At 34.6% G+C, this 14,182-nt stretch overlaps 1 protein-coding gene across 1 annotated transcript in view; it reads right to left on the bottom strand.

Moving 5' to 3' along the window:
- Positions 1–9: 9 nt before the first annotated feature.
- ITGB3BP (integrin subunit beta 3 binding protein) overlaps positions 10–14,182 on the bottom strand; it is a 93,867-nt gene continuing 79,694 nt past the window's right edge. The window contains exons 5-8 of the mRNA XM_024119973.3: positions 13,409–13,487; positions 12,908–13,001; positions 12,516–12,575; positions 10–571 (exon numbers count right to left, since the gene is read on the bottom strand). Coding sequence (XP_023975741.2) covers positions 564–571; positions 12,516–12,575; positions 12,908–13,001; positions 13,409–13,487 — 241 coding nt within the window. The 3' untranslated portion in view covers positions 10–563. The remainder of the gene's footprint in view (positions 572–12,515; positions 12,576–12,907; positions 13,002–13,408; positions 13,488–14,182) is intronic.

The following is a 14,182-nucleotide window of genomic DNA, read 5'->3' as shown; positions in this document are numbered from 1 at the left end:
AAAAAAAAAAAAAAAAAAAAGTTTGAAAATACTTTTTCTCTACAAGCATAAGAATAACTAGAATATAATAAAGACTCATCCCTGAGATAGTAGCTAAAATAAACCTATAAATTTTAAAAGCTTTCAAAAGAATCTAATAAATACACATCTGGAGCTTTAAATGGGAAAACTGGTACCTAATACCACTCACTATTAGATTTAATCTGAGTTTTAAAATATATAGCTCTACCAAAGGTGCCATTTTTATTAATGCTTTATTAAGTCTATCCACAAATGCTAAAAGTATATAGAAGCATATGAGATACAAAATATAAGTCAAGTTCCTCTTCTACATGTTGGCTTACTTTAAAGGGTCAAGAAGAAATGTATTATTTACGTTGAGATTATCTACTGGTGCGTGTAGAAAGTTTAAATTAGCTGCAAGAAATTTTATCTAGACATGCACCTGCCTGTGCTATGATCTGGTATTTACTGGGCAGATTAATTACAAACATTTCTTCTGTTCCTTTAAATATGATCAGGCAGATACAGAAGTTGGCGTTTTCATAGTGAGTGCATTTCTTCTAAATGCCTGCAGGATAAAAAAGATGCTTATTAAATCATCAAGAATTCGTTTCCAAATTAACATGCATCTCATACATGATTTAAGAAATGATTTAAACACCCGTCTACTATGTAATTTGGTTCCTAGTTTAGTTAGATACTGGTCGTCTCTCATTTGCTTATTTTTGAGTCTTCAAAGCAAGATTCACCTTCACAAATAATTGTCAATATGACTACTCTGACATAGCACTCTTCACTTTATGTGAAGATGGATTTGAGATACTTCGAGAGGGTTCTAAAACTCCAACATGACCTAATGAAAACACCAAATCTTACATGCCTTTTGTCTATAAGCCTTCAGGGCCTTTCAGCAGGTGTTTCCTCCAACAGCTGCCCCCGCAAAAAAGAGACAGTCTTTACTGACATTCCTATTCAGAGTATGTCCCTCTGGGGACTCCTAGTGGTGATAGAAGTTCTTGTCTATTTGGCCTTAGGACACTCGTGTGAGAGGAAGCCTTTGAAAAAAGCACTTACCCAACGGCAACTGATGGCATATATTCCCATAGGGCATGTGGACCCTTTACTTCCTGAAATATCCCTTCCTTGCTTATATTGGCAGCTATGAATAAGTAATACATGGTGGGCCCCTATACTTCCCTATTCATGACAGTCCACCTATATCCTTCTTGTCCTATAAGGAGATAGGTTGCCAACTTGACAACCAACTTTTGCCAACTCATGAGCTGAGTCTGATCTGAATACTAGTAGAAGATTTTAAGCATCCTAGGGTTCACTTAATATCCTTATAGGTTACTGATACAGTTACCAGAACTAATGATAATACTGTGAAGGAAAGGAAGACTGCCATTTATTAAAAAGTTACTGTGGGGAAGGTACTAACTATTTAATTTAATTAATTTGCTTTTTATTTTATTTTTGTTTTTTTGGCCACACTGCGCAGCTTGCGGGATCTTAGTTCCCTGACCAGGGATTGAACCGGGGCCCTGGCAGTGAAAGTGCCAAGTCCTAACCACTGGACCACCAGGGAATTCCCTAAGCTATTTTATATAATCCACAAGGTAAATAGCATCAGTCCCATTTTATAATTAAGGTTTGGGGACCCGAGTGCCTTGTTTAAGGCCACTAGCTAAAGTAGGTAGTAGAGCTGGTGCTGGACATCTAATCCAAATCCCATTCTCTGTTACAATGCCAGGCCCTGCAAAGAAGTCTCATCAGTTGATCAAGGCTTCCAGGACAGTTGTGTTGAGAAAGATTCTGAGGCCAAATTTAGGATCCAGCAAACATCCATACTTTGATCAATGTGATGTACATCATAGCACAGGAGTAAGGAGCAGCAGCATGTTTGTTTCTGTACACTGTCATACTGGTGCTGGAGATGAAGATCTCAGAGCACAGATGAAAAGAAATTTACATACAGTGATGCAGTTCATGAGCAGTATTTTGACAGAATTCATCCTTTATATAGCAATTATAGTATATTCTTTCTAAAACATATTCTGGATTGTTACTTAATAATCTTCACTGGTCCATTTCTGCCTAATGAATAAAGTCTGAGCTAATTTATTAGCCTGGTGATCACAACTGTCAATGATGTATCTGGAATCTGCTGCTCAATCATTCTGCTTCTCTGCCTTTTTTGTTCATGCTGTTATCTCTGCCTAGTATGTTTACACAGCCCATCAACATTACCCATCTTTCAAATTCCAGCTTCCTAGTAAAATACAAACATTTCCATGACTAAGGTCTTGGATGGCCCTCTGTTAGAGATTATGTACAGTGGAATAACTAAAACTGATTTTAAAATCATGAACCCTTGGGGCTTCCCTGGTGGCGCAGTGGTTGCGCGTCCGCCTGCCGATGCAGCGGAACCGGGTTCGCGCCCCGGTCTGGGAGGATCCCACATGCCGCGGAGCGGCTGGGCTCGTGAGCCATGGCCGCTGAGCCTGCGCGTCCGGAGCCTGTGCTCCGCAACGGGAGAGGCCGCAGCAGAGGGAGGCCCGCATACCACAAAAAAAATAAATAAAAAAATAAAAAAATCATGAACCCTTAAATAATGACCTAATCACTCTATCCTAAAGGCGGTCTGTGTTGTGTATTCCTATACTACTGCTTATTCTTCATTTCATACTTAGAGTAGAAAAGAATGTTTACTTTCCTTAGTCTGAAGAGGAAGAAATTTCTGTCAACTCTTCTGCTCCCTACAGCCCATGGAAAAGTGACAAATTTGACTGACTGAAGTCCCGAACAGTAGTCCACATTTTACTAGTCATATTCGGTCACTATTCTTACACAACACTCTTCTTCCCCACTCTTCAGTTTCCCTTTCACCGTCTGTCTACTCTCAAGTCCAGTTGGCCTTCATGCTTCTTAATTTCATGTTGTAAGGAGACCAGCCCATTCTCTCTCTCTCTTCTGCAACCAAGCATGTAAGGCAGGTCTGTTGTGGTCTTTACTGTTATAGAGACACGCGGACTTGGGTCTATTTCAAGGATCCAGCTTTCTCCTCAGGTTCAGGAGAGCACATGGGATTCAAGATCTAAATTCAGTATGGGAGAGGGGAGGTCCCACTTCTGCCTTAGTCCACATTAGTTACCCCAACCTTCTACCAGAGGGTCTGCCATGTTGGAGGTTAATTCCTCCACTAATCAAGTTGATACTTTGATCCCCGTTGGATTCATAATCTTTTTTTGTACTTGCTATTGGCCAGAATCCTAGAAAGAAGGGTCTGAACTTGTATCACTTATCATAGCTTGCCTTATATTATTATTTCATGTATATAATATGAATCTTATATCCTTAGGTTGAATACTAGGTTGGCATTAAGCAAAGTGCTTTGTTTATACTAACCCTTACACTTTTGTTAACCAAGTGATTTATTTACACTGTTTCTAGGAAATGTATCTCAGCATCGCCTGTCGACATTAGCCCAAATCATGCTTTCTCTGCCTCTTTTGCTGGTCTTCATACTGTCTGTGCCCTATGGGTTGCTGTCTCCCTTACGCACAGTCTCTCTTATTGTAACATTATTTTATAAAGGCTCCACTTTCTAAAGGCTCTGGGAGCGAATGCATATGGGGTGCTTACCCCCACTGAATAATATAGGTCGGGAGGAATAATAACTGAAGGGTGACAGGGGGCAGAAGCTGATGTGCAGACAGGGAATCTGGCCACAGTGGTGTCAGGGGCATTGTGACTGTCAGAGGTTTCTAGGGCATAGGACAAGATCAAGGAGTTTAATATCCTCCCTTAGTCATACCAGTTAGGCAGCTGTGACAAATGCATAAAAGAACATGGAAGAGAGGGATCTAAGGAAGACTTGTGTAAGGTAAGTTATAAGCAGGTTTTGAAAGATAGGTAAAATTTTGATGATGGGGGAAAATGTATGCTAAGTAGAGGAGACAAGAACAAAGATAAGGAAATGAGAAAGGTGCTTTCTGAGGAATTTGTCTAGGTATGAATGGCAAATATCTGGAGTGACTGAGGCACAAAGACAAATTAGAAAGGTAAGCTGGGGTCAGATCAGGGAAGAGTTCTGAATGATGGTATAAATCTGGATTTTATTATGAATATGGTGGAGTGATACCTTCGAAAGCATAATTTTTTCAGTAGCAGGACAGGCTGTAGGGAAACAAGATCAAAGAGCAGAGAGGCAGGTTACAATAAAGATGCAGATAATCTGGATGAGAGGTAATGAATAAACCAGTGCAGTGGACATGGAAAGGAGAAGTAAACGTTTTGGGAAGTGATATGACTTGGCAGCAGTTTGGATGTGGGGACAACTGGATGAGACAGAATTGTAAGGTTTTCAGCCTTATCACTGGATGAATGTAATCCCTAGAAAGATACAATGAGGGATAATATGAGGGGAGGATGAAATCAGCATATTAGGGGAATAACGTATGGGAGCTGAGATTGTTTACAGCTCAGGAGGAGGGTGACTTATACACTAAGGTGAGAACTAAAGTCAAGGAATGGATGAGATCATGAAGAAAGCACCCAAGGTGAGAAGAAAACATGATCAAAAGAACCCAGGGAAATGTCTCAAAGGTAGCCAAGTACATTTCACTGTTATTTCTCTCTGTTGCTTCCCACTAAAAGGGAAGTTGACTAGTAGGTCAACCTTAATTCTTTCAAGTTTTTTGAAAGTACTACTCAAAATAAAGACTCAGAAAAACATCCCTAACATGTGATGATGTTTACTAGAATCCACGAACACAAAGTTATTCTCAGTACTCTTAAGTCTCCCAAAAGTTCATTAATGAGACTGTCACATATTAAATGTGTATATTCATTTGCCAAATGTATAACTGTGAATATTTATGTGTATATATAACACTGTGTATTTATGACAACGATCTAATAGTTTGCTGTTGGATTTCCATAGGTCAGAAATTGTATAAAACATTTTACCCTATAATGAGTGAATGTATGTATTTGTATATATATTGTATACTTAAAACTTAATAGGATCTAAAACCTTTGAGCAGTCATGAAACCTGACATTCACTGATTACTACCATGCAGTGGGCAAGAGCACAGGCTCTGGCACCAGACTACTCTGGTTAGTATAATGGCTCTGTCTCTTAAGTGATTCTGATACAAGGTACTTAACCTCTTTGTGCCTCAGTTTCCTTACCTGTAAAATAAAGATAATAACTATCTACTTCACATAAGTTGTTGTGAAGGTTAAATGGGATGCGTATAAAGCGCTTATAACAGTGTCTGGCACATTGAAAGTGCTCAATAAATGTTAGCTATTATTATAAGCTATTATTTATTGTATACTACAGAATGAACATTTTAAGGAGTGAAAGTGATACAATTTTCTGTAGAAGATGCTTTGCAAATATTTTAAAAACAGCTAGTTAGGAAGATAATATTAATCACTTGAGATACCATTTCCAAAGAAACGTATTTTCAGTATAGAATAGAATTCTTTTTTTGCATTAATTTTTTTCTGAGAGAAAACAGGCAACATCTGGTTAGCTTCTAAGAATCTTAATATTGATGCCACTAAGTCTGGGATAATGCTAGTTTTTACTGTGAACCCTCAGTTGCAGGTACACTAAACACTAATTTACATCATGACTCATAATGCTTCTGGCTGATATGTTATAGTAAGCTATTTATAAATATATCATTTTTACTTGTATTGCTGAATCCACAGGAATTGTTTTGAAGGAAAGGTACAACTAATTAATATGTAATTATTTACTTCATTCGGCACATTTCCAAATTCACTGACTTGTTATGTCTTTGTTCAGTCAGATGTGCCCTATAGAAGCTATAACCTACCTCTCACTATTTAGTTAACTATTTTTACTAAAGGTACTCAATTAAGGGCCCTCTTTATATTCACTAAAAAATATGCCCTCTCTGAAAGCTAGCCTGGTAGCTCAACAGTGTTCTCTTTCAACAGCCTCTAACTCACAGATCTTGTTAGACTGCCTTCCTATTATTTATAAGAATAGATAAAATATAATTTCAACTAATGTCCCTATTTTCTTTACAGACAGACAATACCAAGTATGATAATATAATTAAAATGTTTCCACCTGAAAAATAAAAAGTGAAATCTAACAAGGCTAAACCTAATTATAAAGGTGAAACAGTACCTCGGTTTAAAATGGTTTTAAGGAATTCATAGATATCAAGATCATATAATTAATTCTATATGAAAGAAAAAAGACTTTTTTTCAGAAAACAGTGCAAAGTTGTCATAGTAATGATGCAGAATAAATGCTTAATCAAAATGAAATTAAAATAAAGAACCTACACATAAAGTTTTATTTTACATTATAAATAACAGCTTTGGGGCTTTAAATTCTTGTTTCAACAGTCTACAGATTTGCCTGATTCTGTTTCAGAACGTACATTTAAAAATTTAGGATGAAAACTGCCAAGAAATTTATTATTATAATGTGTGCTTATGTTTTATTATAATTACTCATCTTTTGTGCTAGGTTCTATAATCCTGAGGGCAGGACTATGTTTGTCTTGTTTATTAGTGTATTCCCAATGCTAGAGTAGTGCCTGGCTCCTAGTAGGCATTCAATAAATATTAAATGAATGACGCATGTAAGGAAATAGCAATTTATAAGTATTTGAAAATATCTAAATAATTCCTTTAAAAAATTCTTAGAGTGGCCATTTTGTTTCTATTCATTCACTGAATATGCATTATGGACCTTCTATCCAGGTACTATACTAAACTCTGGGACTATAGTATAGAGATAAGACTTTTGTTTGTTTGCCAAGGAGAAGCCCAGAGAGAGCCCTGTAACCAGACAATTACAATACACTACCACATGATACATTTATAAACATTCAGACAAGTGTTGTAGAAGCCTAGAAGATGAAGCAATTTAGCCTTTTACCTAGGCAAGCTGGGGAGAGTTTCAAATGATGTGACACTGAAGGCTGACCTTAAAGAATGAGCAGGAGTTTGCTAGACAAAGAAGGAAGCAAGTACAATCCAGGCAGAGAGAGAAGTAGTAGAGAAGCCTGGCGTCCTCAGAGAGAGAGAGATTCCAGAGGACTGAAGCATATGTTATGAACAGTGTGAATGAAAAAGACTACTTTCTGCCTATGTGAGGTCTGAGCTGGAGGAAGAAAAACACCTAATATGTACTGATTGCCCAAGTCCTGCTTTTAACTATATAATTATATAACACTATAAATATCTGCTTTATTATTATATACATGTGTTTAAAATACAAAAACCACTTAGAGAATTCATCTAACACTTTGAGGAGCTTTTCTGACTAAGAGTTAAAATGGAAAAAAAATGTTCACCTGTCAGGTGACATAAAACCAATTCCTACTAAATGTGCCAGAATAATTTTTCTCCACCTCAAGAACAGTTAGTCTTCAGTCTGTTCATTACTGTCTTTTTATAGTATTTTTATTTAATAAAACCTATTAAGACTACCATACAAATCTCTTTACTTATGCTTTTATCTTTTAACTGATCAATTTTTATATTGCTGACATCCCTTCTTCACCATTTGCTCATTTAAAAATTCATAGTATATGAAATATGTCTCTGGAGAAAATGTCTATAAAATTTGTTACAGCTGGCAAATGTGTATGAGTCAGTGATAGCACATGACTAAATGCTTCACAGAAAATAAAATTTGTTTCTGTAGTAAGCAGAACTGTTTAAATGTTATTTATTTTTATGTTTCAAAGAAAATATATTGTGAAGTGCTGCATTGATTTAATACGCAACAATGTCTGTGTACACGCTGTAGAAGGAAAATTTATGAAACCTTTGCACAACTCCTTTAATTGAATTTTCCAAATCTCTCACCACACACAAATAATCAATATCTTCTGCAGAGAAAACCAGTCAGAATTATTACAGTCTTTCGTTTCAATTTTGTTGTCATCAGCACATACAGAGCACCTGGATATTTGTAATGTCTGATAGCAAGTTATTTATACCTCTTAAACACATAATTGCTATTAAATGAGTTAAAATCTATGGTTTAAAATTTTTTACCTAATTATTTAAAAGATAAAAGCATCATACTTCTAGTAAAGTATAAAAAAATTTAAATCTTGGAAGAAATTATTTAAAAGGATTTGAAAAGTAATAAACCAGTTTGTTTTTCCTTAAATCCTAGACAAATCTCAAGTAAGCAGTCGAAATGTAGCCCTAAAAGTGATGAATAGTGTAAAGCAAAAGCATGAACATTTATTAATAGGAAAAGGTATGACCCACATACAGCATATGTGACAACTGAATCCTTATAAAGAGCTGAGGACTACAGTTGTACATTAATGTGTACTTGTGTCACCAGAACTAACATCTCTATTTTTTATCTCTAGATAAACTAATGTTTATCTGGAGATAAACATAAGAATGTTAACATAAACATAAGAATGTTAAAGCATAGGGGAATTTTTGTTGTTTCTCCTAAAATTCATCATGTCTAAACCTCAGTGCTTTTAATATGGGAGTATTTGTTTGGAAAAAGATATTGCTTAATGTTAAGATATAACAGAAAAATAAAAAGGTAGTAGTTTTCTAGGAGTAAAATTATTTAGCTGATATGATGAATACTTTTTCAAGACTGAGTGGGGGAAAGAACAACATATTTTTAAGCTAAAAAATACTTCAGTGGGTGGTTAGAATGAAAAGGCAATATCAAACTATTTTATAGTCTTAGAACAGAAGGAGTTTAAAATTTGTCCTGTGGTCCAAGAATTTGAAAACTTCAAAATCCTATAACCAAGATGAATTTTACAATGCAGGAAGACAGTAAGTTAGCTAAAGAAAGCCAGAACATGATAGTTTGTGCTTTTTTCTTTTTAAGGCCAGAGCTAGAAATTCTGAAATATTTTGTATTATAAACAGCTGAAACAATCCACTTTTTTGAACAATGTAAAGTTCAGATGGTTACATTTCATTTAAATTATGCATACTTCAACCTACACAATTATTCTCAAAACAGATAAAATATGTTTTGGACTGAAGCTAAGTGTCTAGATTTCATATCTTAAGTGTCTAGATTTCATATTTTGGCAACTGCTCTACAATTTGCTTACATTCTTTTAAAAAACATTTTGTTTACTGGAAGTACTAGTCACAGACAAACAATGCTGGTATTTTCTAATATCTCCAGAAAAAATGAAAATACCAAGTACAATATAATGCCATCTATTGTCTCAGGAATATTTGTATCAAGTTGTTTTATGTAGGGGTTGATTATGCAAAGTAAATAAATTTCATGCCTTCCCATGTGATGATAATGTGACATTCCATCTGTATCAACCCATTGAATGGTCATATGTTTTAAATCTTCAGCATAACAAATTAAAAATAATTTTGAAAATTCACATCCAAATATAACAGAAAAAGAATCTTTCATTTCATTATTTTTCTAATAGTCATAAAGCCAATATTATTAAGGAAAGTGAAGTTAGGCTTACTTCCTAAGTAACTGAAAAAAGAATGAAGGCTTCCTTTGTTTAAGAAACTTGTAGTTAGCAAAGGAGGTCCTCTTTATTCATATGCTCTATCAAGGCATTCCCTAATGTGCAAGGTCCAGTTCTGAAAACTATGAAAATCTCAGTGTACCTTTTCATGTTACTGTGTATGTTTTAAATTTCCCTGGAATAGGTTATATAAAGCCTTAGAATGTGTGTCAGATGTCTATTTAATTAAAACACTAGAGTCTTATCTTTACAATTATACTTCTCTGTCTGTAATAGAGACCGCAACTGATGCTAAACAAACTAGCACTGAAATGAAAAAAAATAAACAGAACTAAAGGACCAATTCAAAGGCGCAATGACAGCATAAATTTTGGAAATCTTCTGTTATTGTCTATTTTAACTATTCTGGGAAAATTTAATAAGAATCTGAAGGAAAAAAAATCTGAAGGACATTCTTTTGATAGTGAAACAAGTAATCTGTTTATTTTCTTTTTTATAATTACCTAATAAAACAAATCCAAAACATATTTTAGGGCTGATTTTTATATTATGTAATTTGTGACTATATAATTTCTAATATTATAGAGATTCTCAAAACATTTTAAAACTTAAATAATTCTGGGTAACAGCATAGTAAAAGAAAAGAGTAAATTAGAAATTTTTATAAAAAGCTGAAGGCTAGATCCCCAAATAAGGAATATATAAAGCAAATTAGTTTGAACTGTCAAAAAAACTACCAAAGCCCTCTTAAAATGAATGTATGAATAGAAGGGGGTGAAAGTTAACTTAGCAAAGAAATTTACATATAATGTGCATGTGTTGGTATCCATCACCTTTAACTGAAAAAAAAAATCCCACTAATATTAAAAAATACACATATTAGGAACCAGAGCAAAAAACAGGGAAAAGTATTCTGTAAAAATATTTAGCTCAAATTCAAATTAAAAAATTCAATCTATTTTTCAGGCAATATTACTTTAAAAAATAAGTTGATACACTAATGAAGATTTGAATACCTCAGTAAATATTAAGAGCTAATGTAGCTCTTGCCAAGAAACAGAAATGGAAAATGACATATATTTTCATATATATATTTCTATATAATTTATATAAATATTATATATTTAATATATCTTAGCTCAGTTTTCATTTAAACCACAACAAATAATCAATGCTTATTAGAAACTTTAAAGCATGATTTAGTGATACAATCTCCTCTATGCATGAACAAACACTCAGTTCTTAGGGAACACCTGGTAATGGGCAAGTCAGTTTTAATGCCTAAAATACTAGAAAATAGTTTTAAGGCTGATGATGCAGACACACAACGAAGAATCAGTATGTAGGGCTTCCCTGGTGGCGCAGTGGTTGAGAGTCCGCCTGCTGATGCCGGGGACACGGGTTTGTGCCCCGGTCCGGGAAGATCCCACATGCCGCGGGGCGGCTGGGCGGTCCGGGAAGATCCCACATGCCGCGGAGCGGCTGGGTCCGTGAGCCGTGGCCGCTGAGCCTGCGCGTCCGGAGCCTGTGCTCCGCAACGGGAGAGGCCACAGCAGTGAGAGGCCCGCGTACCACACACACACAAAAAAAAATTATCAGTATTTACTGGATAACTGAAAGGAGGTGACTGTTTTAACATGTGGAAATAATTTTAATGTCTTAATAAATGTTTAGAGAAGGAAACAATACTTTTGGGAAATTTTTTCCCATTAATTTTTAGCAGTGACAGTTCACCTATTTGTTCTACAATTTTCCCTTCCTCATTTCTCAAAACTGTTGGCACAAGCCTAATGTAAAGCCTAATTCTAATTAGTTCTAGGAAATTACAGATTAAAAAAAAAATTACACCATTGCCACAGAATATATAGAAGATTTCCTCTAGTTGGGAAATAATAAATATTCCAATTTCCCATTATGATCCTCTAAAACTTGTCAAGTTAGTAGAGATTAAAACCACTGAAAACCAGTTACACATTATAATCAAATTACACAGCATTAGAAGAGATCTCAAGCCTTTTCTAGGAAAGAGCTGCCTTCATGCTCTTAAATTCTATGGATCCTAATGGAAGTTAGCTGCCCAACCAAATGGCTCAGGAAGCCTGCTCAGTTCCCTTCCCACAGGAGTTTTGGAGGAGTTTTTCCATGGCTGCTGCCCTGCCATGACCCAGTTGGCCTTTGGAACTGACCAGCAGGGAATCCCAGCTCTTTCCACTGCAAACTCATCGCTGGCTTTGTTAAAGATCCTAAACACAGACTAACATACTAGATTGGTTGAACCAATTTCAGTTATGCCTTGTGTTTGAATCTGAGAGTAGGGTTGTTGTAATGATCTGCTGATCCTAGTATTGGGAACACAGTAATTATTAGTCCTCAACAAATGGTAGTCATTGGTACTCAAAAATGGTAGACTAAAACATGGCTATCCACTTCAAGGGCTACCTCCATCTGCAGAGATTGCCAAATGGCATTCATGTCAGTAATATTAAAATCATCCCTCTTAAGTTGGTCTAATGGTTTTAATATTTTATAGTATTTTGCTTACTGAGGTATGAATGTGCATGTGTTATGAGAACTTAAAATCTGCTAATTTAGTTTCCCATACTGTGAAATGCTCCAAGGTATAAGAGTTCATAGTAGAGCAAATGTCATTAATAATCTGAAAGTTTTCAGAACACTGGTTACAGAGTAACTTTTTATGTTTTGTGGATCTTTCTAATTCACCATTAAAAGCTGCCATATATTAATGCATTGTTGCCCCATTTGTCTGTATTCTCAAAAATAATTTTTAATAGAAGAAAAAATTTAACTCTTGAACCGAAAATTGTATTTGAAAAGTTCAATCATCAGGGAAGCTGATCTTACCAGACACGGTCTTTTGCTAAATGTAATATAATGTTTTTCAAATGAGATTCATGGTCTTTTAAAAAAAGGGCCATGATAACTGGCTGAAATGGTAAAATGAGATGAAAGGATCTCTTTATGTAATAAATTAAAACACAACTCTTTACCTTTGTTGGGAAGTCCTGAATTCTTCTTTTCAAATAGTTTTTGTTTTGTTACTTTTGTCACTAAAGGAAAAAAAAAAACTCACATTAAAAATTAATATGGAATATTAAATAATTTCTCATTTTGGAAGAAACAACTTCATAAGAAACAATAATTTCAAGCAATACATACTTATAAATATCAAGTATAAAATACAATACCTTATATCTTTTTTAAAGAATGAGAACTGCATTAAAAAAAGCCTAATACCAGTTACCAAGGTACATTCTTTCCCTTCACATTCAAGAAGAATCCCTGAAATAACATATCCTGGCAAAAGATATGTGGCTTCCTGTTCTAAGTTTGCAAACAAGTAATAGAGAAACACGATCAAAAACTCATAAATTTCTCTTACTCAGGTCTTTTGTTTTCTGCATTTCTCTTTTTAAGACACATGATGCATGGGAGATACCAATGAGATTTTCAAGCTCTCTACTGTTCTCCAAAGCCTAAAAGAAAGTCATCTTAAATGAGTTAAGTTCTCTACAAATACAATACTACTGACAAGTCTAGTGAAAATACAGTATACTGCTTCCTTCATATGAAAAACTTAAACTCTGTGATAATGAAATTTAACTTTTTCTGTTAGGTTAACTATTGCAAGCCTTAAAATACCTGAATAGAAACAATTTATTAACTAAAAAGACTAAACATAATTAATAAATTTACTTTTAAATGTGAAGAAGCCAGATATTACTAAAATATTATGGTTAATTAATGTTCATATATGAAAAGAAGTTCCCATGAAAGGTAAATCAAACATATCCCCTATAAGTTCTTTCTGGGATTGGATTCTCCTATTCTTTTTCAAATAGGGTAATAGAATATGAAAAATTATATGCCAAAAAAAGCAAACCTGTATATTACGTAAATTTTGCATTATTTCCATGAATTCGTCTGATGATTTCTCAACTTTAGATAGCAACACCATGAATCTATGAATGAAGAAAAAAATATTCAGCAAGATCAGGCACTTTCAGAGCTTTAATTCTTTTGAAACATCTTTGATTCAGTTTTCTAATCCTTTTCTTTATATTTTTCAAAGTGGTAAAAGATGTAAATGCTCCTCATTCATGCTTTCATTCCTTTACAAACAGTATATTTTACCAACCATCCTGTCCTTTGGTGTTTCACTTTCTCATTCCCACTAAGCAGTGGGAGAGAAGATATAGCTGGCTTGTCCTTTCTCCCCCATACCACTTTGAGAAAACTAATACCTCACCATCTCCTTATTTACCTAGATCTAAGCCTATGAATCAGTGTTACCCAGTGATCTTCTTTAATAAAAAACCAAGTTTTTTAGCTTTAATATATTTCAATGTGACAAAGACACAAAGGCACTCTTTTAAATTTGAAAACAAAGAAAACTTCACTTTGTAATTCTACCTTCCTTCTAAACATATCTCTAGTTAGCATGTTAGCATTCTGGAAAAATCTTAGGTTTTTAAAATATTTTTATAACTTTATATCACACTTTCTTGCCTTAATATAACATTGCACACACACACACATATTCATGTGTCTATAATTTTAAAAGCTGCACAATATTGTACCTAGTGAATACACCAAAGATGATTTAACCATTTCCTTATGGCTGCAATTTTAGTTTCTTTTTCAATTTTAAGAGCTC

The sequence above is a fragment of the Physeter macrocephalus genome, chromosome 4 (genome assembly GCF_002837175.3).
Source record: "Physeter macrocephalus isolate SW-GA chromosome 4, ASM283717v5, whole genome shotgun sequence".
NCBI classification, from domain to species: domain Eukaryota; kingdom Metazoa; phylum Chordata; class Mammalia; order Artiodactyla; family Physeteridae; genus Physeter; species Physeter macrocephalus.
The sequence above is the reverse complement of the archived record's forward strand: the minus strand, read 5'-3'. Positions and strand labels throughout refer to the sequence as shown.